Here is a 27,017-nt window from a genome sequence, read left to right as displayed (position 1 = left end):
TGACCTCTTTGTAGCCAGACGCAGCTAAGGGCCTCTCCTCTGGTTCCCAGGGCACCCTGTGCCCACCTCAGCCCCACGCCCTCTGCAGAGCCGCCAGCTGACTGTCTCCCACTGCTCCCCAGGGCCCCCCAAGCCAAGCCCATGCCCAGGACAGACACACCAGGGCAGGCTGGTGAGTTTACCAAACTGGAGAACCCCTAGATACCATTTAGAGAAAATACATCTTGGACTTTAACTGCGGGTGGGCGAAGTGGAGAGGGATGAGCTTTCAAATTCAAAGTAGGAGAGAAAATTTCTTTTCAGGTGCCCTGGAATGTTCTCTGTGTGCTCAGTCACTGGACCCACAGCAACCTCTCCCAAGACCAACAGCTCTCAGTTCTGCGAACCGAGCCTCCACTACAGCCTGCTTCATGCAACGGGGGTCACAGTGATTTAGGGTATTAGCTCAAACCATATGAAGTTGCCGTTTTTTAGGTTAAAAAATGGTCAAATATCAGAAATTTCACATGGGTCAACCTGATAGTTAATCTTGAGAAAAGATTCTATGTAAAGATGTAACATCATCAATCCACTCCTCACTGAATTTGTCTTCCCACGAACGTCCTAGACAGAGAAACATGTTCACTTCATCTGCCCACTGAAGTCCTCGACTCTCACCTGTGAACCTTGTAGTCCGGAGGCACAAATCTCTTCATGATTTTCAGCAGATCGTCATCAGCTTCTCGGCAGTGGATCACCAAGGGTTTCCTGAGAGACACGGCCAGCTGCAGCTGCCTCTCAAACACCTGGGAGGAGACAACACCTGTGGGTTAGGGCCACTCTGGATGTCTGTTACCCCCAGAACAGCCGGTCCACTGCACAACCCCCACTGTCTTCTTCAATTTTCTTTACTTTTAAACTCTATAATGCATAATAATAGCTAACACTTACCGAGTGCTTACTAGGTAGTATTATTATTTAGGTGTATTATAACATGTAAGCCTCACAAGCACCCCAAGATAGGTACTGCTGTTAGCCCATCATGCAGTCAAAGAAACTGAGGCTCCAAATGAGGTCAAGTAACTTGCAGCTGGTAAACCGTAGCACCACAATGCAAATCTGAACCCAGGCTGTCCACACAGCCACCACTAGGCAATGCTCACGTGGGGCTGCAGGGCTGGGCTGGGCTCAAGAGCACCACTACAAGTGTCCTCCCCTTCACTGCCCCCGCCTCCACTCCCACTCCCAAGAGGTAATCCATCACCTTGCACACCTTTTCCTATGCAAAAAGTTGCCATGTATACGTCTGTAAAATGCCTGACTCTCAGAAGGTGCTCAAGTATTTGTGGAAAGAATAAGTACTATACATATTTCCTGCAGCTTGCTTTCTTTACTTAACCAAAATCAGATCTCCTTCTAGGTGAATATCTACAGATATACTACTTTTTTTTTTTTTAAACTCTAGCTACTTTAAAAGTCTTCAGTAGTAAAATATACCAGTTGCTAATAATTTTAAAGAAAAAAGTAGGGCTAGAACTTATTCTTTCCTCTTATTCTTTCCTTATTCTTATTCTTTCTAAGTTCAGGTTTAGAAAAAAAGAACAAAAATACTAATTCATTATAAAGAAATTACCTCAACTTAAACTTTATGTTTTCACGAGTAGCTTTTTCAATTGTGCAATATCATTTGTGTTTGAATTTTTAACATCAAATAAGAAGATGCTTTTGGTAATTTGAGTCAGGTGGTGTTCACTTGAGAATGACATTTTCAAGTCCAACACTTATACTGCCTCTTCTCAAAATAGTGGCACTGCGCCAATACCAGTTCTGATATAACTCACTTTTAACCAGTGTTTTCAACTAAAGCAAAGTGACCCTTGGAACCAACAGCATAGAATGCTTGCCAAGGACTTTAAAGATGAGCTAGTGCCAGTACCTACAGCCGGCAGTATCCCTCCCCAACACATCAACCCTCCTTGAACTCCTCCAGAGGCAAGAGGTTGCAATGGATTCTGATTCCAACATTTAATTTTCGCTTCTAAAAAATTCTCCTTTGAGTACTCAACACTATTATACTCAAACTATTGAATACTCAAACTATTATAGCCTTGAGTACGCAAGTACTCAAACTATTGAGTACTCAAACTATTATAGCCTTGGGATGGAATACAACATAGCTGTTAAAAAGCCTATTTTTCAAAGCACGTTCAATGAAGCAGGAACATTTTCACAGTGGAAAAAACATTCAAATCTGTAACTTTCTCTTTTTAACTTTCCTAAATTCTTTTTTAAAAAGCACACGCATACAACACACATTTCCTTGATTCCATGACAGGTGCTTGTAAGACATACCACCAATTGTCCCTTGCAATTCTCCAAGGGACAGCAACATTAAAAATATGAATTTCGGGCTTCCCTGGTTGGCGCAGTGGTCGAGGGTCCGCCTGCCGATGGAGGGGACGCGGGTTCGTGCCCCGGTCCGCGAGGATCCCACATGCCGCGGAGCGGCTGGACCCGTGAGCCATGGCCGCTGAGCATGCGCATCCAGAGCCTGTGGTCCACAACGGGAGAGGCCACAACAGTGAGAGGCCCGCAAACAGCAAAAAAAAAAAATTGAATTTCAAAAACGTTAAGAAGAACTGGTAGGGGACAGGAACTGTGCCTGGGTTGGAGCATCTGTCCTCCCTGGGGAGCCAGGTGAAGCACAAGAGTAAATGCAGCCCGCTGGGAGGGAAAAGTCTTATGATGGTAATGGTCACTGTCTCTGATGGAATGGGAAATGATCTTCTTTACACATTTGTGTATTTTTCAAATATTCTGAAATGGGCACACTAACTTTAAAACTAGAATAAAAATATACTGTTTAATTAAACAAACACAACGTGCTGCTTCCCAAGAAGGGACGGAAGTTTTAACATCTGTATCATTAGCTGTAAAAGTCACTCAGCACCTAAGCCCCTCCTCTTGCTTAATGAAGCTGAAAGGTAAGAAACAGTTTGTGAAGCATTTGACCAATGACATCTACAGGGTCTGGCTAACAGCAATCACATTTTTAGAGACTCTAAACTCTTTAGTTCCAAAAGCAGAGCAACCCGTGTGTTTCAACAACTAAAAGAGGAACTAAATAAATAATAGATTGTCAGCAAACTAAGGACGACATTACCTTGTGCTGCTCCGGGACAGGCGTGGTGCACTTGTGAGAGTAATCCAAGCCCATCTCCCCAAATGCCACGGCCTTGGGGTGCCTTAAGGCCTGCAGAAGATTTCTTTCTTGACTCTCATTGTAGTAACGTGCAAAATGGGGGTGACAGCCAAAGGCCCCCCACACCAGATCTTCTTTCAACAGGTCCTCCCAGAGGCCATCTGTCAGTGTGCGAGGATCGCAGAAGTCGGAGATGCAGCCCTGAAACTCCTTAGGGAAGGAGCTGCTGTAAATTTTCCTGAACTTTGTGAAGCTCCCTTTGAATGACAGCTTGGAATAGAGCATGTCCAAGTGACAATGGGTGTCGATGAAACCCTCCAACCTGGGCTCCCGACGGCTCCTGGGCAGGGAGCTAGATGCGGGTCCTCCACACGGACGTGGTGGCATGTCCTCCCGGAATGTTCTTTTCTCCTTCACCTCTTCTTCTTCCGAGCTTCTGGAGAAACGAGATGAACGCGACTTGCGGGATCTGCCTTCCTCAGCGGCCTGGGGCTCTCTGGAGTTGTGCTGGGGGCTCACCGTTGAGTGGGGGGAAGAGCCCTGGCCGCTCCTCTCCACCTGCACCGTGTCGCTGCCGCCACTGCCCACGGAGTGGTAGCCGGGGGTCTTGGGACCGCTGGTCCAGTAGCTGGCGTAGTCACACCAGGGACTGCTGTACAAGTGAGCCGGGTACATGACGTAATCCGTGGGGAAGTGAGAAGGCTCTGGAACCGCTGAGGGTTTCAGGGATATGGGCTCCTCCTGAGAGAATCTGACTGTGGAAATCTCGTCCACGTCGGACCAGTCACTTCCTGAAGAGGTGCGCTCCATCACCACCTCCCGGTCTTTAGGCTGCAGAAAAGAAAAGAAACAGGTTAGCCTTCTTCCTATGTGAAGACAGCCTCCTGTGCTCAGTCACCTCCAGAACAGAAGTCCTGGCTGCTTTTCTGGCCGTGATGATGGCTTTGCATGGGATCCTTTGCTCACTCTGTCACCTGTTTTCCTTATTATTCCCAGAAAGCAAGCCAGCTTACAACTAGGAACAGTCCTGTCAGCTTCAGGGAATACATTTGTGCTCATGGTCTCATATGCCATCCCTGAAAGGGAAGCTGTGCCTACATTCCCTTTCTGAAGACCCCTCTTGGGGAAAACTGCTCTCTAGAACACACAGTGTATTGGGGGTTTTAAAGAAAAGAAGCACCCAGCGTCTCATCCTTAACAACAGGTCTCTCACACATTCAAAATGTACAACCACACAGTTGTAGCAGTTTCAAGATGTGTTTGCAAATTCTTTGATATTACTCTCCACTGTAAGATGGGGTTTGTGACCCCTCTCCTTGAAACTGGGCTAACTTGTATTGTAACTGATGGAACCAAAAGGGACACTGCAGCTTCCAGGGCTACGTCAGAGCAGCCTTGCTATTTCCCCTGGTTCTCTCTGTTTGCTCCTCTGGGAGAGGCCAACCACCACATGATGTCTGAGTACCCACGACCACATGCTAGAGAAGTCACACATAGGTGCCAGCACCAAGTGCCTGACATGTTCACATGTGAGCACACGTGAACAAATAAAATGTCTATCGCATACACTAACACATAATTAACATGTTTGCAATCTAGCTCTTCAAAATATAACTCACCATTTTTTTCAAAAACAAAAGTTAATCTGATTAAAATTACAAAAAATGCCCACACGGAAGGTAAGGGTTTCTCCCCAAAATGATGCTCCCTTTTCTGAGGGGTCTGTTTTATATTCAAGTCCCCACAAAGTCTCTTCTATTACAAGATGTACTCTTCTATTTGAAAAAGAAAAATGACCCCAAACAAATCTCAATCAAGCTAATTTGAGATGTTTAAAGAGGTTCTCTAAGCTCATTCTTTTAAAAAGATGGGGAGATGGGAAGCAAAAAAAGGTAACAGAGTTAATAATTATTCCTGCGGGTATGACCTCACAGTTCTGTGTTGGACATCATTTTCAACAAAGCTTTTCAAGATTGTTTTTACTTTTTTAAAAGACAACTTTTTAAAAAGCAGTATGGTAAGTGGTTATGCATAAAATTACACTGGAAAAACACTCATGTATAAAGTGGTATCCAGGTGAAGGAGTAGGGCAACACAGGGCCAGCTAGAAAGCTATTTTTCACTAAAAACATTTTTATTTTTAAACAATGTAAATATATTTCCTAAAAAAGTAACCTAAAACATAATTAGACATAGTTACACTGTTGGGCTCCCAAAAATATACCTCCAAAAACTGAACAACACAAACTGAATGCAATGGGAACAGCTACTTGCAAGGTGGGATAGAATTTCCACGGGCAGACCAATACAGATTCAAAAAGTGCTACACTGCATCAGTAAGATCTCATGTGCAGGAAATTCTGCAACTCAAATGACACCTTTCATTTATTTTAACAACAAATAAATAACAACGCCGGGTTGGGGAGGGGAGAGGAGGAGGAATCTACAGAGACTAAGAGATTTAACACATTTAGAAACTGACACACATGACTCTTACATCCTGTTTCAAAAAAACTGAAACAATCATGAGACAGGGAAATTTAATCACTGACTGGATAGTTGATGCTATTAAGGACTGTGGGGAGGGACTTCCCTGGTGGTCCAGTGGTTAAGACTCCATGCTTCCACTGCAGGGGGCATGGGTTAGATCCCTGGTCAGGGAACCAAGATCCCAAATCCCGCATGGTGCGGCCAAAAAAAAAAAAAAGGATTGGAGGAGAGAGAGGGCAGAGGGAGAGCTCAGAACTGTAGTTATGCCTGTTTTTTTCCCTAAAGATCCTGTATCTAATTTTACAGATACACACTGAAATATTTATGGATGAAATGATACGGTAGGTGGGATCTGCTTCAAAATAATTTGTGGAGAGAAAAGGGATACAGAGATAAAACAAGATTGGCAGTGAGTTAATACTTATTGAAGATGAGTGATGGGTATGTGGGTAATTTTCATAAATGTTTTAAATATCCCATAATAAGAAGTTTAAATAGAAATAATAACAGTTAAAATTCCAACTCAGATGGAAGGGTAGAGATGTCCTCTGACTGCTTCACAAACTTCTCTATCATCCGAGAGTATCTGTTAAAAAATACCAATTCCCCAGTCCCATCTCAGACCTCCTGAGTCAGATTCTTTCATTCTTATCATCAGGGAAGTTCAGGAAACCATATTACATAACACAAAAAGTAACTCCAGCGACAACAAAGACCATGTCAGAGAAACATGTGAAAAGGTTTAACAAAATTATTTAATGAAATGTGAGGCTGGAGGAAAAATGGCAGAGTGGGGAAAAAAGTGACTTCAAAAATGCACATCCACCTAGAAATATATATGATAAACAGACTTATGATGACGTCATCTAAGACCCTGAAAGGCTTTAGATAGTCAAGTTGGCCAGGAAAATGTTTTCGGATTTCCTTTTTGGGAAAATCGGAGATTACCTATACTCAAGACTGCCTAAGTTTCAAGCCCATATGGTAAAATTTAAATCTACATTTATTGAGAGTCTACTATACTCGAGGCACTGAGCAAAGGATTTTCATGAATTAATTCGGGGTTCAGCAAGCTGTGACCCACAAGCCAAATCCAATGCACTGCCTGTTGGTGTAAATAAAGTTTTACTGGAATATAGGCAGGCCCATTCACTTAAATATTATCTATGGCTGCTTTCATGCTACTACAGCACAGTTTAATAGTTGCAACAGAGGCCTTAAAAGCTCAAAAAGCCTAAAATATTTACTATCTGGCCCCTTACAGAGTTTGCTGATCCCTGTATGAGTCCGTGATAACATTTAAAGAACCATACCTTTTATACAGAGGAAGAAACTGGGGCTCCAAGAGGTTAAGTGACTTTCTCAAGACTGCAGTTTAGGGGGACAGAGCCAGGATTTGAACCCAGATGTCTGATCCCAACACTCATCTGTTGACCTAGCGTATCATGCTGCCCCAAATAGATACCCAACAGATAATCTGAATGTCCAGTTTGACAAATAGAAGTTTGGGTATATAAGTTTGGAAAGTTCATCCATGGAATGTTCATCCTGGAATTCCAGGCAGCCAAACAATGATCTGTGTTAGACAGGAAACACAAACATTGTATATTTGGTGGGAAATGTAGTTTACAAAACCTACTGTTCTTGGGATTTCCAATTAAATACAGCACATGTGGGTTTTGTCCTCCCCGCCCAAAAACCCTTAAAATTACAGGAAATGGACTTGAAAAAGCATAAACCTACAAAGAGAAAGCATACAGAATAAACAGCAAAGCAAATTAAATAAAAATTTGATGCTAGAAAGCAGATAAATGAACAGTTGCTGGATAAGCAGATCGCAGATGGCCAAAACCTAGGCCCGCAATGAGAAAAACCCAGAAACATGCTGAATCACACTACAGGACCCCAGAAGACTAAGGAATTGGAGGTACCAGACCTCTCAAAATGAAGGTGAAGCTGGAAATGAAACTAAGAGAACTTGTGAAGCTAGATCCCCAGATCCCTGCTCCCATCCTGTACAGATGGGTCTGCCCCTTCCCCACCCAGCAAAAGATAAGGTTCACACTTGGAAAACTTAAACCACGGAGACTGTGGAGTAATCAGGGACAACAGACACATAGCGGAGGGTGAGAGACCATCACACGCTGGACAGTGAGAACCCAGGCACCTCCCTCAATCTGACCCCTAAAACACTAGCAGCCAGAGGTGTGCTCCTGGTCAGAGCACTGGAAGATTTGTCCCAGGGACCCCTAGCAGCCCCTGAGGATAAAGCTACAGACCCAACTGGGAGTCCACAGGTTATCACCTATGCTCAAGGCAGCAGTTAGCAAGCCGTTCCAGGCACTGAGAACTTCCAATTGGCTTTTTAAAGCTTCATTTTTAAAATATGAACAGATACCCAAAACACCTGAGGAAAGCCCTATCACAAAAGACAGAAACCAAAATATTTAGGAAAAAAAAATCAGAAGGAAACTCAGGAGTGCAGAAAGAAAACTTCAAAACAAACCTTTATTCATATTCTCAGAGAAACAAGAACCGGATGTTGTAAAAAAGGAATACTCAGAAGACTAAGCCAGTGTTCTTAGATATTAAGTATGTCAAAAATTTTAAGAGTATATATTATCATTATATACACTCTCCTTAATTATTCATAAAGAAAGCAGAGACGAAAAGAGACAGAGGAAAAAAGGAATCTTAAGGAAACAATTAACAGGGCTATACCTTGAAAAAAAAGGTGGAGAAGAGATTACTTATTTTGACAACATTGAGAAGAATTTTACGGTACTAGCAATTTGGAGACAAAACAGTCATAGTCACAGGAACAGAGAAACTAAAGGAAAAAACAAGGTAAGATGAACTCCAAGGAAAATCAACTTTTGTAAGAAAGGAAATGTAATCAGAGTATACTAAGTAACTCAGCTATGAATATGGTGATAATAAATCAAATAGATTTGGCTAAAAATGGTATTATAATACAGGGAGCTGCAGGAAGGGAGAGAGGATACATTTACGGGCGTGGGTACTGTCGAAGTGTAGAGAACTAAATTCTCATTTCCTGAGTAGGAAGTCCACAGATGTCTACATTTTCAAAAAATAAACAATGAAAAATTACTTAGAAATATGGAGGTAAGTACTAGAAGCGAGAGTTAAAAGAGACGAAAGGGGCTACCTCCAAGCAGCGGTAGTGAAGGATGGGCGGAGATGCGTACAACAGAGGAGTGCTTTTCTCCTCCGAATTATAAGCAGTGTTAATAACCGTTAGTTTCCCTCCAATATCATTCAGTATCACTCTCTCCTTCCTCTACAGCAATAAAAGTTTATCTGAATGTAAAGCTTCCCAGATGGAAATTAGTCTGGAATTTTGCAGACTCTCTTGCAGGTGTTGGCCAGGTTTCTAGATTCTTGTCAACAGATATGAGCAGATAGAATGGGGACCGCTTCTGAGCCCAACTCTTAAAAGGGAGGTAATGTACTATGCTCTTCTCCTGTTCCTCCCGGCTGGAATGTCAACGTAATGTGCTGAGCATGGTCACAGTAGCTCAGACCGCAAGATAGAAACTGCTGAGGGGCAGCAGAGAATCGAGCAGAAGACACCCCAGTCCCCCACACTGTGGAGCCATCCTCCTTAAAGCAAACTTCTGTTTTCTCTAAGCCACTGTTATTTGGCCTTTGTTACACAGGCAAATCTATGTCTTAACAAACATATAAATCCTAAAACAAAAACAGCACTGAATTAAGGTTTCTTAATAACTCTGAAAGCTATGTTAGAAGAGAACCAACAATTTGCTCCCTGGAGCCCTGGGTAAGTCAAGTACAGTGTTGAATGAGAAACACTCAGGATCAAACTAAAAAGACCAAATACATTTAACAGAACTCAAAACCCCACGCTTGGCATGAGCTTGACTCACTTTCTGGCCGTTTATGTGCGCGTCAGAGTCATCCAAAAACTCCAGGACTGGACAGCGCTTGTCAATGACCGTCCTTCGGCCACCCAGGGGCTCCTCGCTGGGTTTCTCCTGAGGGTCTATCACCACTCTCCTGTCCCAGAAGCTGCTCTTCTCCGGCACATCCTTCTCCTCCTCCGCTCTGACCTCTGGGGCAGACCTTTTCTCTTTCTGAGGAGCACACGTGGTGACACTCCTGGCTGGCCCCTCTCCGTGGCTGGCGCGCTCTGCCGTGTTGGGTTTTGCCTTCATGGCAGCCTCTCCCTTCCTTTTTGGCATCGACTTTCCCAGGATGCCCTGGATGGCCTTTAGGTAGATCATGGTAGAGCCTTGGTCTCGAAGTCTATCCCTCTGCCTTTTCTGGACCTTGTTTGGCTCCTCAATTATGTCATTTTGAACCTCAGCTTCAGCTGCAAATTCAGAATCCATGGGGTTACGAGAACTATCTTTGGAATCAACCTGGAAGGAAAATGACACATTATGAAAGGTGATTTCCTATATGAAGCACTGGGCAAATGAGACATCAGTGGAGATGTCATGCCAGCCCTCAGCACTGTCAGCCACTGTTAACAATTTCAGGGGCTCCCAGCCTGCTCCCTCCCTCCATCCTTTCTCTACAGGTGCCCCAAGGAGTTCTACAATCTGGCAACGTCACACCTCTGCTTAAAACCCTTCATCGGCTCTGCATCTGCCTGCAGGATACATCCCAGACTCCTGAGTGTGACCCCGGAAGCCTTCCTCCCCAGGCTGGCCCCCAACCTTCCTTCCAGCATCACCTCCCACCTTTCTCCACACACCCAGGTGTTCTGGGAATGAGGAAAACGCTGGAGAAGGGGGAAAGGAGGGCCCCAGGAAAAAGCAGTGCCCCAAGCGTCACACCAGCATTTCCTGACACTTTTTGGACATACGTTGTTCCTGTTGCCTGAAAGTCCTTTTTTCTGCCTTGGCCATCAACAGAACTCAAATGACACCTCTTCTGTGAGGACCTTCCCGATGGTTAGTCACTCAGTCCTCTGATGCCTCGTACTTCAAATATCCCTGTTACAACACTCCACACACTGCACTGTGATGAACTGCCTTATTCTCTGCACCTCCAGCCCCAGCACAGCCTTGCACCCAAGCACTGGACATCCGCTGAGTAAAGATGCAGGAGACAGGACCACTCGTGAAAGCTTCATCCCTCAAAAGCCAAAACGCACAATGCTCTCTTGTGTCTGGGCTGCGTGACCCTGCAGAGGGCTCCTCAAGGGAAGGATCCTGCCCTCTCCATCTCCCCACCCCTCACACCTAACACTGGGTCAGGAGGAGCACATGCTCACAGAGGGCAGCAGCAGAAAGAACACTGGCTTTGAAGTCAGACTCATCTGAGATTATACCACAGCTCTGCCCCGTACAAGCTGTGTGGCCTTGGTCAAGTCATTTAACTTTTCTGAGTCTCATCTTCCCAGGGCCTACACAGAGCAGGTGCTCAAATATGTGTTGACTGATATCTAAGTATTTGTTAACTAATACGTAAAGGTAACACTGCCATCAACTATACTTCTATAAAAAAACAAAAAAAAAAGATTAAAATCTCAAGGGTTTAGCATAACCATGATTTTACTTCTCAACAAAAAAAAAGATAACAAGGCCCACCTCACAAGACTGAGGATTATGTGAGCATCTAGAGGTCAAATATTGAGACTCATATTTGACAAGCTCCAGCACATCATAAAGCTTCAATTTTCCCTTCCACTCTTCCTTCCCTAAATTGAATTAAAAATTTGGGTATGTCATACTAAAAACTAAAATTAAGGTAGGTGAAGATGCTCATGACAGACACATTTAACCTTCTCTATAAAGTAAACAAAGATCATCAGCTACCATCAGAATCTGAGAAAACCTCACAATCATCCTGGAGGTAATAAGGCACAAACAAGGAGAGGCTGGCCAGAAGGAATCTCTATTGATTCCAAAATGCCCAGTCTAGCTATGGTCTGAATGTGTTCCCCACAAAACTCTTATGTTGAAATCTGACCCCCAAGGTGATGGTATTAGGTGTGTCCTTTGGGAAGTGATTAGGTCATCAAAGTGGAGCCCTTACCGATGGGATTAGTGCCCTAGTCAAGGGGCCCCAAGACAGCTTCCTTGCCTCCTCCTCCCATGTGAGGACACAAAGAGAAGACTGTGACCCGGAAGAGAGTCCTCACCTGACCAAGCTGGCACCCTGATCTCAGACTTCCAGCCTTTAGAATTATAAGAAATAAATTTCTGTGGTTTATAAGCTACTCAGTCTGAGGCATTTTGTTACAGCAGCCAGAATGAACTAACACAAACATCTTCCCCTCAGAATATTCCATGACCTAGCACAGAGACTTCTGCGTTGAGGGGGACACATGAAGGTAAGTGTGTACCCCTCAATGTTTACAGAGCAAATGCAGAAGCGCAGGCGGATGGGTGGGTAGACGGTAGGCGAGTGGTGAGGGGACCTTGGGAGGACCCAAGGGGGAGAATAGGCCGTTTCTGTGCATGCCCTTCAGCAGTGCTTGCTGACAGGACTTTGTACTTAATAGATAAACAAGTGTGCAAATGACTGCAAAAAAAGGGGGGAAGAGGTGCAGAGAGAGGGGAAGGTCAGAGAAGCATTTTCAAATTTATCAAGATGAGTGTAGGGAGGGAGGGGACATGGGGATATTTGTATACGTATAGCTGAGTCTCTTTGTTATACAGCAGGAACTAACACAACATTGTAAAGCAATTATACTCCAATAAGGATGTTTAATTAATTAATTAGGTCCTTTTTTTAAAATATGAGTAAAGTACTGTATCTTGTTTTCAAACTAACACCCTCTAAGGAGAGCCCTTAGCAGTACTAGAGTAGGACAGCTGGGATCGATCCCATCAACACCCTCATATTCTATCCAACATGAGTGATCTTCCAAAAGCGCAAATCTGCCTTCCCCCTGTATAGAGCTCCCTAATGGCTTACAATAAAATCTAAATTCCCTTGGCTCATAACACCGTACAGCAAGCTGCCCCCAACCTAGCTCCCCGGCCTCCATTCCGGAATCTCTGCTGCACCAAACCACCTGGTGAGGCAGTCTTGTGACTTCTGCAGCCCTCCCTCCGGACTGGACGCTCCTTACAAGCCATCTCATGGCTCCACCGTCCAACAGAATGCCCGGCACACAATCCTCACTCAAGCGCTTATGACTGAGCGCAAGGCATCAGCAGAACCCAAGACTTCTGAGACAGGACCAGACTACTCATCGCTCCATGGCTAACCATTAAATTGGGGCAAAACAAGGCCCATTAGCCCTAAATTAGAGAAAAGTGCGTCTGTGATTGGATTAGACCACCCTGGAAGAGAGGCCACACCCTCAACTCTCCAGTTCCAGCCCCACAGGACAGCTGAGCGGAGGATGCAGCACACCTGAGACACTAAGCTACATTCCTCCGTGCCTCCTCATCTTGTTATTGCCATTACTTTTAATCAGCTGACAGTTTCACCCTGTACCCAGAACCACTGAAGCTGCAGCAAGAATTAATGACAAGATGAAATTAGCCTCATATTTACCTCATTTACATTTGAGTCATATTCAGTATTCTTATGTCAAAGACAAAGCTTTTCAGCTCACCATTAAATTTTTTTAAAAAACTCAGCGTGGGTCTTCCCTGGTGGCGCAGTTGTTGAGAGTCCGCCTGCCGATGCAGGGGACACGGGTTCGTGCCCTGGTCCGGGAAGATGCCACATGCCGCGGAGCGGCTGGGCCCAAGAGCCGTGGCCGCTGAGCCTGTGCGTCCAGAGCCTGTGCTCCGCGACGGGAGAGGCCGCAACAGTGACAGGCCCGCGTACCGCAAAAAAAACAAAAAAACAAACTCAGTGTGCCCACAAGAGTTCTGACTGTGAGGGCCACGCTGAAAACACCTGGAGCACCTCGCCTAAAAACAACAGCCTGCCAGAGAGGATACAGAGCTAAATACAGCCTCACTTCTCAGTTCCACGTAAGAAACCACTGAGCAAAGGCTTAAGGACAAACTACTTTCCTTCCGGCTGCGTTTGGGTTTTTTTTTATAACTTTATCTAGGGGCAGCCCATCTCACCCAAGTAAGACTTTTCCTCCGTTCCTTCACACACAGAACTCCTCCCCACCTCTGAAGGCCCAGACCTCCAAAACCTAGAAAGCAAATCCCAGGCAACTACAAAACACTGCCTGGCACAAACCAGGCCCTAGATAAATATCTGTTCAAGACCTGATTAAAGAGACGGATGACGCTCACACAGTAGCCAGTAACATAAACTAGGGCGCCTCTCCTCCCTCTAACCTGGAAGCAGCAGAGTGACTGCAAGAGACAGAACCTTTCCAAACTCACGATCAACTTTGTCACACATACATACACACACACATACTCGCACACGCCGAGAAAACTTAATCTTTTTTTTTTTTTTTTTAAAGTTAACATAAAATTGGGCTTCCCTGGTGGCGCAGTGGTTAAGAATTCGCCTGCCAATGCAAGGGAGATGGGTTCAATCCCGGGTCCGGGAAGATCCCACATGCTGCGGAGCAACTAAGCCCGTGAGTCACAACTACTGAGCCCACGCACCTAGAGCCCCGAGCTCCACAACAGAAGCCAGCACAATGAGAAGCACGTGCACCACAATCAAGGGTAGCCCTCGCTCCCGCAACTAGAGAAAGCCCGCGCGCAACAAGGAAGACGCAACGCAGCCAAATATAAACAAATAAATAAATTTATTTTTAAAAATTAAAAAATAAGAGTTAACATAAAACAAATGAGTGGATGAACTGCACCTCGTCCATGAAGCACTCCTCAGTCTGCCCCCCAGTATTATGAAATCCTCCTGTGTGTTCCCACTGGGGAACTAAACGCTGAACCTCCAAAATAAACCCTGCCCCACCACGCAAAACCCCAACGTGCTGGATACCATAACCTTGGTGAAAAGCCACACCAAGAACCAAATTCTTTTTCTTGGTTCTGTGCTTCTAAGTACAGGGCACAATTCCCTAAATTTACAACCGAAATAACATACATCTGTGTCTCCGGGGCACGCCATCTACCTCCCAGCGCAGCGAGCCTCCATCCGGACTGACTGTGGGTTACAAGCACCTGAGGAATATTTATATATACCTGGCAGCTCCGCCCACACCCCAGCATAACCTCATCAGGGTGGCAGGAAGGCGCAAGGATTTTAAAGTAGTTCCAAAATGCTGCCAAGTTTGCAAACTACCTCTCCACCGACCTTCAGGCCATCCTCTGACGTCTTCCACTTTGCTCTCCCCTGGGGAGACCCCAGAGATCTTAAGAGACCTGGTCTTTTTTTTTTTAGTATCCTTTCACCAAAATTCCCATCTCCAACATCTCAAGCCAAGTGGAAAGGGCTTCACCATTTGCAAGGAGTCGGGGCCACTTACCTTAAGGCTGCAGGCTTCCTCCTGGAGAGAAGCCATTTCTTCTAGAGAAGGTCTGGCAGGGCACAGAGGGGATCCCCCTGACGAAAGGAACTCTCCTGAGCTCTGATTCAGGCCTCCTTTGGAGACGGCCCCACCCACACCTGGGCCAGAGGAATGGGAGGAGGAGGAGGAACTTCTGCGGCGGGATGAGCCCCAGGACACACCATGCTCCTTCTGGGTTTTCATGCGCTTGGGGCTGCTGGCCCCTCCAGAACGCGACACAGAGCTGTGAGCTGGCTGGCTGGAGGGGGCCACATCACTGGGCTCCCGGAGGCAGCTGCGCTTGCGGGAACTCCGCTCCGAAGGGCTGCTCCAGTGGTACTTGACCTTGCGCCTCTCCGACGCCATGGGCACCTGCAAGGTGAAGAGGGGGCCGGGAATCCACCACCACTCCTGCTATAGCTGCCCCTCCTCAGCCTCCCGCTATCCCGGGACTCCCCGAGGGAGGGCAGGCCAGTAGGTCAGAGCCAGGGGCTGGCTTCACTGACCTTTCCCCCTTCTTTCCACTGCCCATCACAGTGCTCAAGGTTTCAGAGATGTCAAAGCGCTTCGAATGTCTGCGATTCCAAAGCGCTTCGGAGAAGTCCAGAAGGTCCCAGGATTTACCAAAGGCTTCGTTCGATTTGGTTTCCGAGCCCACAACGTGCTTCCGCGATTACCAAGCGCTTCAGTTTGCACAGCGCTACTTCGGGGATGTCAAAGCGCTTCCGGGACTACGACGCGCTCTGAGTTTACAATACAAAGCCCTTCGCAGATGTCAGCGCTTAAGAAGGCTACAGGGCGCTGCTAGGTCCACACCTGGAGGCCAGACCCGCAGTCCCTGGGCGGACGCGCGGCCCGGAGGGGCCCGGAGGCCCGAAACGCCGAGCGCGGGCCGCAGAGCAGGGCCAGACCCGGCACGCAGCCCGCCCTGCCCCCGCGGCCCCGCCGACCAGCCCCGGGCCGGAAGGGGGCGAGCCGCCCCTCAGAAGCCGGTGGCGCCCCAGTCCGCCTCCTCCCCGGTCCGCCCCGCCCCGCCTTCCGTTCCTGCTCCCGCGGCCCGAAAGTCGGCCCCGCAGTCTACACCGGCCTGACGCCCTGCCCCGGCCGTCCGCTCGCCGCCCGCCCCAGACCTGCGGCACCGGCCCTGCCTCCGCCCGAGTTCTGACCACACCGGCCGCCGCTGCGCCCGCCTACCGGAATGAGCAGTGAGGTCTGCAGCCGGACGGGCGGAGGAGGCGGGTCCTGCGCTGAAGGGAGGGCGCTTATTGGTCAAATCGGCAAGGGGCGGGACTCCAAGCAAGACGGAGCTTTCCGTTTGGCCAGGAGGTCTGGAGGCGGGACCCTACGCCTTAAGAAGCTCGTCCATTGGTCGGAAGCTAGCCGGGGCAGAGCCACTCATGTTGGCTCGAAGAGCGCGAAGCTAAGGCCGGGCCGCAGTTCCTCAGGCCTGCCGTTGGTGTGGGTAGGGGACAAGGGGAGCCGGGTTCCCTAGGGCTGCTCCCTGCCACTCAGCGCTGTCCCCCTTAGCAGGACGCCTTCAGATCCAGATACGCTCATCGAAACCACACCAGCATCATCACTCCATTTACAGAGACCAAGTGACAAAACACAGAAAATGACAGAATTGGAATTAGAAATTAGAAACTACGGGAGAAAAAATAAAAAAGACTACAAAAAATGTAAAATATCCTTCTGGCAAAAAATATAAAAGTTAAAAACAAGGTACAAACTTGGAAAAACATTTGGAACACGTGGCAAAGGGCTGATGTCCCTACTATGTAAAAACTCTGGCAATAAGATATTTCAGTGGGCAAAGGAAATGAACTGATGAACGAAGCACATCACGAAATTCGTTAGATTTCATTTTAACATATGAAAAAATGGGTCCATTTCAGTCATTTAGAGTACAAATAAAATTATGTTTTCACCCATTAGGTTAGCAAAGATCAAATAGCGTGATAACATGCTTCGTAGTTGAGGATGTGGGGAAACGCACTTCCATACATCACCGTATTGGTGAAACCTCCTTGGAAGGCAGCACCATTGGGAGCAGGAAGAATGGAAACAATCTCAGTACCCAGCAAGTGAAGCTAGTTGCGTAAATTACAGAAGGACCATACAATGGAATACCGGGCAAAAAGAATGAAGTGCTCCAAAAGTACTGTTGAGGAAGAATGGCCAAGAAAGATGTGAGAAAACACACGTTCCAGATTGAATGAAAATACCCTGTGTACAGCAAAAAAATAATAAATGAGAGACGAGTGGAGCCTCGAGATAAAATGTTTTTAAATGCCTGAGAGTAACCACTCTGTATTTGTGTGTTTCTAACTGCTTTATTGAGATATAATTTGCATACCATAAAGTTCAACGATATATAATTCTGATTTTTTTAGTACATTTAGAGTTGTGCAACCATCACCATAATCTAATTTTAGAACTTTTCATCACCCTAAAATCTTGTGATCATTACCACTTCCCCCCCCAAACCACTCCCCCTCCACACACACACACACACACACACACACACACACACACACACACACACAGCTAATTTCTGTCTCTATGGATTTGCCTGTTCTGGACATCTCACAAAAACGGAATCATACAATATATGATTGGCTTCTTTTACTTAGCATTATCTTTTCAAGTTTGCCCATGTTGTAGCATGTATCAGTACTTCATTTTTTATGGCTGAATAATAGTACATTGTATGGATATACGACATTCTGTTTTCATCTTTTGATGGACATTTGGGTTGTTTCTACCTTTTGGCTATTATGAATATTGCTGCTATGAACACTGGTGTGTAAGTTTTTGTATGAATATGTTTTCATTTCTCTTAGGTAGATACCTAGAGTGGAATTGCTGGGTCATATGGAAACTATGTTTAACTTTTCCAACTTTTCCAAAGTGGCTGGCCATTTTACAACCCCACCAGCAATGTATGAGGGTTCCAATTTCTCTACAACCCTGCCAGCGCTTGTTTTTTTGTTTGTTTGTTTGTTTTTTTGGTACGCGGGCCTCTCACTGTTGTGGCCTCTCCCGTTGCGGAGCACAGGCTCCGGACGCGCAGGCTCAGCGGCCATAGCTCACGGGCCCAGCCACTCCATGGCATGTGGGATCTTCCCAGACCGGCGCATGAACCCGTGTCCCCTGCATCGGCAGGCGGACTCTCAACCACTGCGCCACCAGGGAAGCCCCAGCGCTTGTTTTTGTCTGTCTTTTCTATTCCAGCCGTCCAAGCAGGTGTGAGTGGTTATTTCATTGTGGTTTCGATTTTTTCTAATACCTAATAAAATTTATTTTAGATACCTGATAGAAATGACAAAACAGATGACAAATGTTTAATTTTTAACATACATGATAAAGTCACTAGAATGCTCTTAGTAGTACCCACATTCAGAGAAATGTTGTTAGTATTGCAATATTTGTCAAAATAAATCTATCTCATTTTAATTGGAATTTCCGGTCATTCTCAGAAATCTCTTTAGAAGATATTTTTCCCCCAGGGGTGTCTCTCTGTATGGTGGTTTTGATTTTCATTTCCCTAATAACTAATGAAGTTGTGCACAAAGATTTTTTAAAAACATTTTTTTTATCATCTCTGGAAGAATCCCCAAACTAGTAACAGCCGTTGCCTCTGAGAAGAAGAAATGAGGGAACTAAGATCCCAGTGGGGAATCCCCCATGTAATCTTTTGTACTGTTTGGGTTTTTTGTTTGTTGCTGAGTGCATCTATTAACTTAAAAAAAGTCAGGCGTTCCCTCTAGGAATTCATGGAAAGACACCTTGGTGCTCATGAACCCCTGGAATTCATACACAGAATTGTGTATGTATGAATTTACAGCTTGCTGGAGGAAGAAGGTCCAAAGCTTTCATAGATTCTCAAAGTGGTTCTCTGACCTCTTCGGAAATTTGTGAAGCCCTGGTCTAGAAATGCAAATCTGTCTGGGTAATATTACCCAATTGGCAACTGTCCTGTATTGCTCGAAACACTTTGGAAACATACTGCTCATAATTTTAAGGTGATTACCACACGCCAGGTCATATTCAGGGCACATAACACGGACTCTGGTTGAATCCTCACAGCCACCAGAGTTTAAGACAAGGGTGGGACTTCCCTGGTGGCACAGTGGTTAAGAATCCACCTGCCAATGCAGGGGACACGGGTTTGATCCGTGGTCCAGAAAGATCCCACATGCCGTGGAGCAACTAAGCCCATGCGCCACAACTACTAAGCCTGCGCTCTAGAGCCTGCAAGTCACAACTACTGAGCCCAAGCACCACAACTACTGAAGCCTGTGTGCAGCAATGAAGACCCAACGCAGCCAAAAATAAATAAATAAATAAAAATAAGGGCTTCCCTGGTGGCTCAGTGGTTAAGAATCCACCTGCCAATGCAGGGGATATGGGTTCGAGCCCTGGTCCGGGAAGATCCCACATGCCGCAGAGCAACTAAGCCCGCGAGCCACAACTACTGAAGCCCGCGCGCCTAGAGCCCGTGCTCCGCAACAAGAAAAGCCACCGCAATGAGAAGCCCGCGCACCTCAACGAAGAGTAGCCGCCACTCACCGCAACTAGAGAAAGCCCACACGCGGCAACGAAGACCCAACACAGCCAAAAATCAATAAATAAAATAAATTTATTAAAAAATAAAAATAAAATAGGACACGCTGAATTTAAAAAGACTTGCAACGTGACTTTTCAGAAATATACCCACTGCAATAAATGTTAGGTACATGACAAAAATAAACGCTTAATGTCTTTTTAAAAATTTATTTAACAAAACAGGACAAGTGCATTTTCAAAGTATTTCTGCAGCCATGTCTCACCCGTTCCTCCCCAACAGCCCAGGGAGGGAGGATGAATGCATGTTACTTACAAGGAAACTGAGGTTCCAGAAATTAAATTAGCAGCAGAATCAAACATGAACCTAGTTCTCCTGGTTCTTTATCTACAGCCATAAATAATACATACTCTCTAAATAAAAACTCTATTTAAAATATTAGCATTAGTGGAATGGGAGGATAAAGGTGTAGAGTGGGCATTAAATAAATATCTGTGGGCTGCAATATTTCTGAAAGAGAAAGCAGAAAACCTCCAGAGCCTTCTGCCAGGTGTCTGGCATTTGTAAAACTTGAGACCTTGACGAGGGAGTGAAGAACCGAAATGGGACACAAGTTGAAAGTCTTTCATGTAAAGGTCATGGAAGTTTGCAGGCGGTTGGTAGCAAATATTACCCAGAGATCTTAGCTTTGGAAAGTTCCATCAGCGCTCAGAATGCTCAATCGGTTGTCAAGGGTGAGAGCCAGGCAATGGCATCTATTGGGGTGGTTATCGTCACATGCTCCACGGAACCACAAAATCGCCCACGTCCTGGGCTCATGTATCAGGGTTTCCCCTTCAGTCTCCTGATAACCCAGAGCTCTGATTGACGAATCTCAGAAACAAAGAGGACTTCGTGGATTTTTGTGTCTCTGAAAGCTGAGGTCCCATCTCCCCTAACTCACTCTGGTAGAATGGAAATGTCTCTGCCGCCACCCAAGGGAAGCTGATGTTTGGTGTTTCCTGGGAGATCTTGATTCTTCCTTAGACCTTTTTCTCGATTGACGTTCATTTTTCCAATGGAGGACGAGGGTTCGAGTCATCAAGGGCCAAAAAGCTCAATGCTATCCAGTTTCTCTTCTTTGTAGAGCCGGATATTCTCCATCAGTTTCTTTTTGGCCTCATTGATCTCAATTTTCCACGAAGTCTCTGTAGCTGACATTCAATGGAAAGTAAAGAACTTGAACAAAAGGTATTTGGAAACAGTTGTTATAATTCTTAGAAAGTCAGACTTGGTCAGAGTTTTTCACTTAAATCGGACTTCTGAATCAGGCCCTGAGTGGAATGAGCATTGTCATTGCTTCTGCCTTTTCAGGGAAGGCCTGTCACCTGCCCCCACCTTTCAGAGAGGAGGGGCTTCCCTGCTTCTCCCCTGGGGGTGGGGGGCAATGTTAGAATGAAGCTTACACTCTCCCTCTCTTCTTCCACTCACCTCCATGTGGGAGGAGGAACAACAGGAAAGGTCAGAGCCTGAGACATTCACAGAGCCACGTTTACCAGGGGATGAGGACGCTGAATTGTAAAGGCCTTCCGAATTTTTATTTCAGAAGGAAACCTGGTGTGTTTGGACCCCAAGGTCAGAAATAGAAGCTATCTTTGGAAGCAGCTGGCAAGGTGTGAAGTGAGGATAGAGAGGCAGCCGGGGACAGACCACAAGGGGCTTTGCTGGTCCCAAGGGAGAGTTTTTACTTGGTCTCTAAGTGCAATGGGGAACCACAGAAGGGCTTTAAACGAGGAGTGACATGAGTTGTTTTTAAAAACCACTCTGGCTGGCCCCTGGATGAAGAACTGGTGAGGGGCCAGAGCAGATCAGGGAGGCCACAGGGAGGCTGTGCGCTCATGCAGCAAGAGGAGAGTAGCTTAGATGAGGGGTAGGGGGACGGGGACAGGCAATGCAGGGAAGCAGATGGAGCGGTCAGTGGACAGGACTGAGTGAGGGACTTGACATCGGGGGCCGGGGGAGAAGGAGGATGACTCTCTTGGCGCGGCCAGCTGGCAGGTGAACAGCTGGATAAGCAAATGAACGCGTGAATGCGGGAGAGAAGGAATAAATGATAGACTGAGTTGGGGACATAAATGAGAGTGTATAAGGACTCAGATCCCACGCTTACCATCCTGGGGAGGTTCTGCACTGGCGCAGGCCTCAGAGGAGGAGTCAGCTTCCACTGCCCCACCAGCCGGCAGCTCGCTTTCTCCATCCGCTGGGCGGGGAGGCGAGTAGGCAGCCCCGGCCCAGGGTGCCTCCCTCATGCAGCAGGAGGCTTCGAAGCTGGAATTGTCCACGTCGTCCGTTTCTTCTGGGGTATTGGAGGAAGAGCCTGTGCACTCGGAAAGACCACTCCAAGGGAGTGACGTCTCCTGACCTCTCAGCTGCTCTTCCACAGCAGCCACAGAGCCACACACCTTGGGGAAGAGAGAGAGAACGCGCCACAGGCACAGAGATACAGATATTTGTACTTTTGCTGGTTGAGACCCTGGGTCTGGCTGCCCCAGCAATACCTATGCTGCCTGCAGTTTGGTTAAATGAGCAATAAATCATTCATCCTCTCATTCATAGGCTCCCTGCTTCCTTCTCTGTTACGTGGTTACGTGTGTGTCTGTGGGTCGAATCTAAAAATTCGAGTTGAGTTTCTATCACTTTCAGCTAGAAATGCCCTAAGTAATATAGATATTGCCCTTGAGGGCTTTTCTGGTTAGGGAGGTTAGTAAAATTAGAGGCAGGCAGGGAAGGAATATTTCTTCTTTACACACACACACACACACACACACACACACACACACACACACACATAAACGGCACACAAACCTACCCTTAGTAAAAATAACAAATTTCATTTGCTCAGTGCCTTGCAGTTTACAAAGCACATTTGACACATAATGTAAATGACTTTTTAGAAATAAAAAATTAAAAGATCAGAGAGGTTAAGTTCCCTGCCTAAGGTCACCCAGTCAGTGAGTGGCAGAGCTGACCACTAAACCCAAGTCTGCTTCTCTTCAAGGCCATGACCCTACTGACCTCTCAACTTCCTAGCTTGGCTGTGAAATACTGCGGACAATGACCATTTTCATTCCTCTTTGTATATGAAAGTGCCCTATCCCCTTTATTCTACATAGCAAATGCTTCCTCATGCTTCAAGGCCCAGTTCAAATGTCACCTTTTGAGATAAATCTCCACAATATATGCCCAATAAATACTTGCCAAGCTAAAAACTACAAAACTACATAACTAGGTTCTGGCCTAGGTTCTGGCCTATGGGAGAAGAAGTGATATGTGCATTTCCAGGTCACACCCTTACGAGGAAGGGTATATGTTCTCCTTTTTAACCCCCTTTTAGTGGCTGGAATGCAGATGTGATGGCCTGAGCTAGAGCAGCCTTTTTGGATTCCGAAGTGGAAGTCACATGATAAGGGTAGCAGAGCAACAATACAGGAGCCCACATCCCCAATACTGCGGCACTGCGACATCAGCTCTGGACTGCCTACATTTAAACTGTTGAGCTAAACAGAACAAACTTTTATCTCACTTGGAGTCTCCTCATTATAGCAGCTTCTTTGAATGTACTTTAAGTGATACACTGAACAAAAGAGTAAAATGAATGAAGGAATGAAAGAATAAGTGGTTGAGGGAGAGAGATCTTTTTAAAACATAAGTCTGATGATGTCCTGCCCCTGCTTAATACCCCAGTGACTTCCTCAAAATCCTGACTGTGGCTGCAAAGCCCTCTGTTGTCAGGCTCCTCCTTCCCCAGCAGCCTCATCACAAGCCACTCTGCCCCAGGTACTCTGTGTTCTAGCCACTCTGACCTTATTCCAGGCCCTTGACCTTCTAAGCGCTCTCTCAACTCAGGCTATTTGCATGAATTGTTCCTTCTGCTTCGGTTGCTCTTCATCTGCTTACACATCACTTCCTTGGGAAAGTCCTGGGTGGGGACCCCGTAATATGCTACACCAGCGCTCACCAGATGGTTACTGCACAATGTCTGTGAACTCCAGGAAAGTGGAACTGGGCCTGCCTTGTTCCCCGATATATCCCCGGGGCCCAGCACACCACTGCTGAATGAGTGACTGAACACTGTGGCACACGGGCAGCTGGAGCACAGCCTAGACTGAGAGCGGTGACTTGGTCTCTAGCTCCTGCCATGTCCTGGTGCAAGAGGGTAGAGCTGGGGCTGAGCCAGGAGTCCAGAGGGCTCTGACAGAAACTCCCTCTGGCCTCATCTCCCCCTCTCTTGGCCTCCACATCTCCATCTGTAAAAGGGGAGGGTTGGGCTATAGCAGTCGTGGTTTTTGTTGTTGTTGTTGTTGTTTTGCAGTATGCAGGCCTCTCACTGCTGTGGCCTCTCCCGTTGCGGAGCACAGGCTCCGGATGTGCAGGCTCAGCGGCCATGGCTCACGGGTCCAGCCACTCCGCGGCACGTGGGATCTTCCTGAACCGGGGCACAAACCCGTGTCCCCTGCATCGGCAGGCGGACTCTCAACTACTGCGCCACCAGGGAAGCCCTAACAGTGGTGTTTGAAGATTTTTTTTTTCAGCTACCAAACCCTTTCCTCAGATAAAATACTGAGAACCCAATACAATTATGAGAAGTGACAGTGGATGCCTGGTTGGAGTCATGGGTGGGGCCTGCAGCCATCCACAGCCCTCTTCCTGCCTCTTCCCAAGGAGCCCCTCTCTGTCAGACACCCCTTGAATCACTCCGTGGGATGATCTCTATGAGCCCTCTCAGGCAGTTATTTTGTACTTAGAAAGGCCTAGTAAAGTTGGTGCCCAAATTTACACCTGTTACCATGGAAACTCCCTCTGCATATCCTGTCCATAGGAAAATGTTTTATCCTCTGTGGTAGTTGATGTCTGCCTAGTCCATGGGTTAAAGAATGATCCCTTTCTCTGGAACCTGGCCCTTCCACCTTCCAGGCTTGACCCCCTGGCCACCAGGTTTATATATCGGACCCCCACCTTACCTGATAGGCCAACAGGTAGACACCTGACCCTAGCTAAGCCAATCAGTTTCTCTCACTAAGAGGTTGGAATTGGGCCACTCAGTGAAGACAGAACCATGACATGTAAATGAATAATACGGCTGTATCCCCTGACCAAGAGGATGGAGGGAATGAGAAGGGGCCTACAGAGAGGAGGAGAGATAAAGCCCGTTCAGAGAAAGCAGGCGGACTTCTGTTATATCCGAGGGTGTGGTCCTGGGCACCCTCAGGACCAGACTCCAGCTTGGCTGCTGGGAGCTCCAGCAGATACTGCTGTTTGCAAACAAATATGGCCCCGGTGTATGAAATCACTTCTCGGTAAAGGCGTCGGTAAAGGGATCGTGACAGAGCCCCTGGTAAAGCAGACTCATGCAGCCGGGGAACCGAGGCCCTGCTTACGCAGGACAGGGCTCATCGCTGGGGGAAGGCTGAACGTGAGGCTCACCTCCGCCAGGCTGGCGTTGCGCCTCCGCAGGCAGAGGCAGGCGGCCATGGCCAAGGCCTCGGCGCAGGCCTCTGGCAGCCTCCCTGCTCTCTTCTCCAGGTAATTCTGGCAGATCTCCTTGGCCATCACTTTCTCCACATCTGTCTTACTGGAGCAGAGCCGTGTGGTGCTGCTGGGAATTTCACTGAGGAGTAAATCCTTCTGTGGGAAGAAGAGTGGAAACACCCCCCGTGTGAGCTGCAGGGGTGTGGAGTCTAACCACACGTGCCCCACCCGCCTCCAGGATTGCACCAGAGTGGCAAACACTCAGAAAACCAACAGTGTTTTTAAAACTAATTGCAAGGATCCCAGGACCAAGTAAAACGGCAGAACCGGAGAACTGCTAAATTCCCCACATGTACAGGGCATTCCATACCACACTCATAAGCCCCGTCAGGCAGGGGGGTCTTGGGTTGCTTCATCAGGAAAATGGGGATAATAGGACTAACACAAAAATTAAATGACATAGGGCATCTAAAGCATAAAGTGTGATAAAGTGTGATACTTGACACAATCAACATTCAATAGTCTATTAGTGATAATAATTAATAGTAATAATAGCTACCATTTATATAGTACTTACTACGTGCTGAGCACTTTACTTACACCAATAATTCATCTTATTAATAACATTTACAGGAAAAATCTCTCATGATACAAAATAAACATTTTAGGATGTAGGATTCTGACCCATGTATATTTAATAGGAGATGTACTATATATAATATTATGTATATTTTTATATTTTAAATTTTGTATTTACATGTTACAACATTTTATGCTACTTAGAAAGCAGAAATCTGAACTATTCCTAAAACAGAAGATATGCTGTATAAATAATAATAAATATATTACTATATAAGTATATTTGTATAGTACAAATTATATATTACATTGCACATGTATATATTTACTTATTTGCAACTTATATAAATATAAACCTACTTATATAAATAGGTTACAAATATATTACTTGTACTGATTAAATATATTAAATATAGGAAATTAATATGTAATATAATTATGTATAATATTGATTGATATAGTATATAGTGCATTAATCTATCATATATTAACATATGAGATGTTAAAAAAATGAAACATTTATATGTATTTTTTAATATTTGTGGTATATTTATGTAAACACTATAATATTTATATATAAATTTTCCATGTATATTCTACATATATACATATTTATATATAAAATATTGTATACTTTAAACAATATGTTTTAGATATATGTATTTGTAATGATATTTCATAGATATACAGTATTTTATATGGTTACACATATAACTACATAAAACATTTTATATAACTATATATAATATATATTTACATATAATATATAATACTTTAAATAACTATATAAAATATTCATACAGAAATATTTCAATGCACTTTATATGTTATATGCTACATGCATTATATAAAAATATTGTGTAACATTTCATGCTATATAAAATGCAAAAATTGAAAATCCGTGTTATAAATAATATAAAATATAAATATATATTTAAATATAAATAATATAAACTGTGTGTATATATACATATATAGAATAAATACCAGGGGGCAGGGTGTAAAATTTTAACAGTAGTCATCTCCAAGAATGATTTCTATTTTATTTTCTATATTTTCCTATATTTACTAAATGTTCTACAAGCCTGTTTTGCAGTTATATTTGGAAAAATAAAAGGGTTTATTTTGTGTGTGTTTTTTAATAAATTTACTTATTTTATTTATTTATTTTTGGCTGCGCTGGGTCTTCGTTGCTGCGCGCGGGCTTTCTCTAGTTGTGGCGAGCGGGGGCTTCTATTCCTTGCGTTGCGCGGGCTTCTCATTGTGGTGGCTTCTCTTGTTGCAGAGCACGGGCTCTAGGCGCACGGGTCTCAGTA

General features: G+C 45.6%; 2 protein-coding genes across 25 annotated transcripts in view; both read right to left on the bottom strand.

Annotated features, from left to right (window-relative positions):
* The window catches only part of LOC109551430 (putative deoxyribonuclease TATDN2), a 46,484-nt gene extending 30,235 nt beyond the window's left edge, over positions 1 to 16,249 (bottom strand). For 22 of the 23 annotated variants that reach the window (XM_073787678.1, XM_073787685.1, XM_073787688.1 and 19 more), the window contains exons 1-5: positions 15,554 to 16,248; positions 15,027 to 15,419; positions 9,580 to 10,074; positions 3,143 to 4,012; positions 658 to 785 (exon numbers count right to left, since the gene is read on the bottom strand). In XM_073787678.1, coding sequence (XP_073643779.1) covers positions 658 to 785; positions 3,143 to 4,012; positions 9,580 to 10,074; positions 15,027 to 15,413 — 1,880 coding nt within the window. In that variant the 5' untranslated portion in view covers positions 15,414 to 15,419; positions 15,554 to 16,248. Of the gene's footprint in view, positions 1 to 657; positions 786 to 3,142; positions 4,013 to 9,579; positions 10,075 to 15,026; positions 15,420 to 15,553 lie in introns of all 23 variants that reach the window. The other variant, XM_073787700.1, reaches the window with a different exon arrangement.
* A 3,422-nt stretch (positions 16,250 to 19,671) lies between these two features.
* IRAK2 (interleukin 1 receptor associated kinase 2) overlaps positions 19,672 to 27,017 on the bottom strand; it is a 58,395-nt gene continuing 51,049 nt past the window's right edge. For both annotated transcript variants that reach the window (XM_033865420.2, XM_033865421.2), the window contains 3 exons: positions 25,078 to 25,278; positions 21,764 to 22,055; positions 19,672 to 20,807 (listed from right to left, as the gene is read on the bottom strand). In XM_033865420.2, the coding sequence (XP_033721311.1) occupies positions 20,695 to 20,807; positions 21,764 to 22,055; positions 25,078 to 25,278 (606 nt within the window). In that variant the 3' untranslated portion in view covers positions 19,672 to 20,694. The remainder of the gene's footprint in view (positions 20,808 to 21,763; positions 22,056 to 25,077; positions 25,279 to 27,017) is intronic.

This window comes from Tursiops truncatus, chromosome 10 (genome assembly GCF_011762595.2).
Source record: "Tursiops truncatus isolate mTurTru1 chromosome 10, mTurTru1.mat.Y, whole genome shotgun sequence".
Classification (NCBI taxonomy): Eukaryota; Metazoa; Chordata; class Mammalia; order Artiodactyla; family Delphinidae; genus Tursiops; species Tursiops truncatus.
The sequence above is the reverse complement of the archived record's forward strand: the minus strand, read 5'-3'. Positions and strand labels throughout refer to the sequence as shown.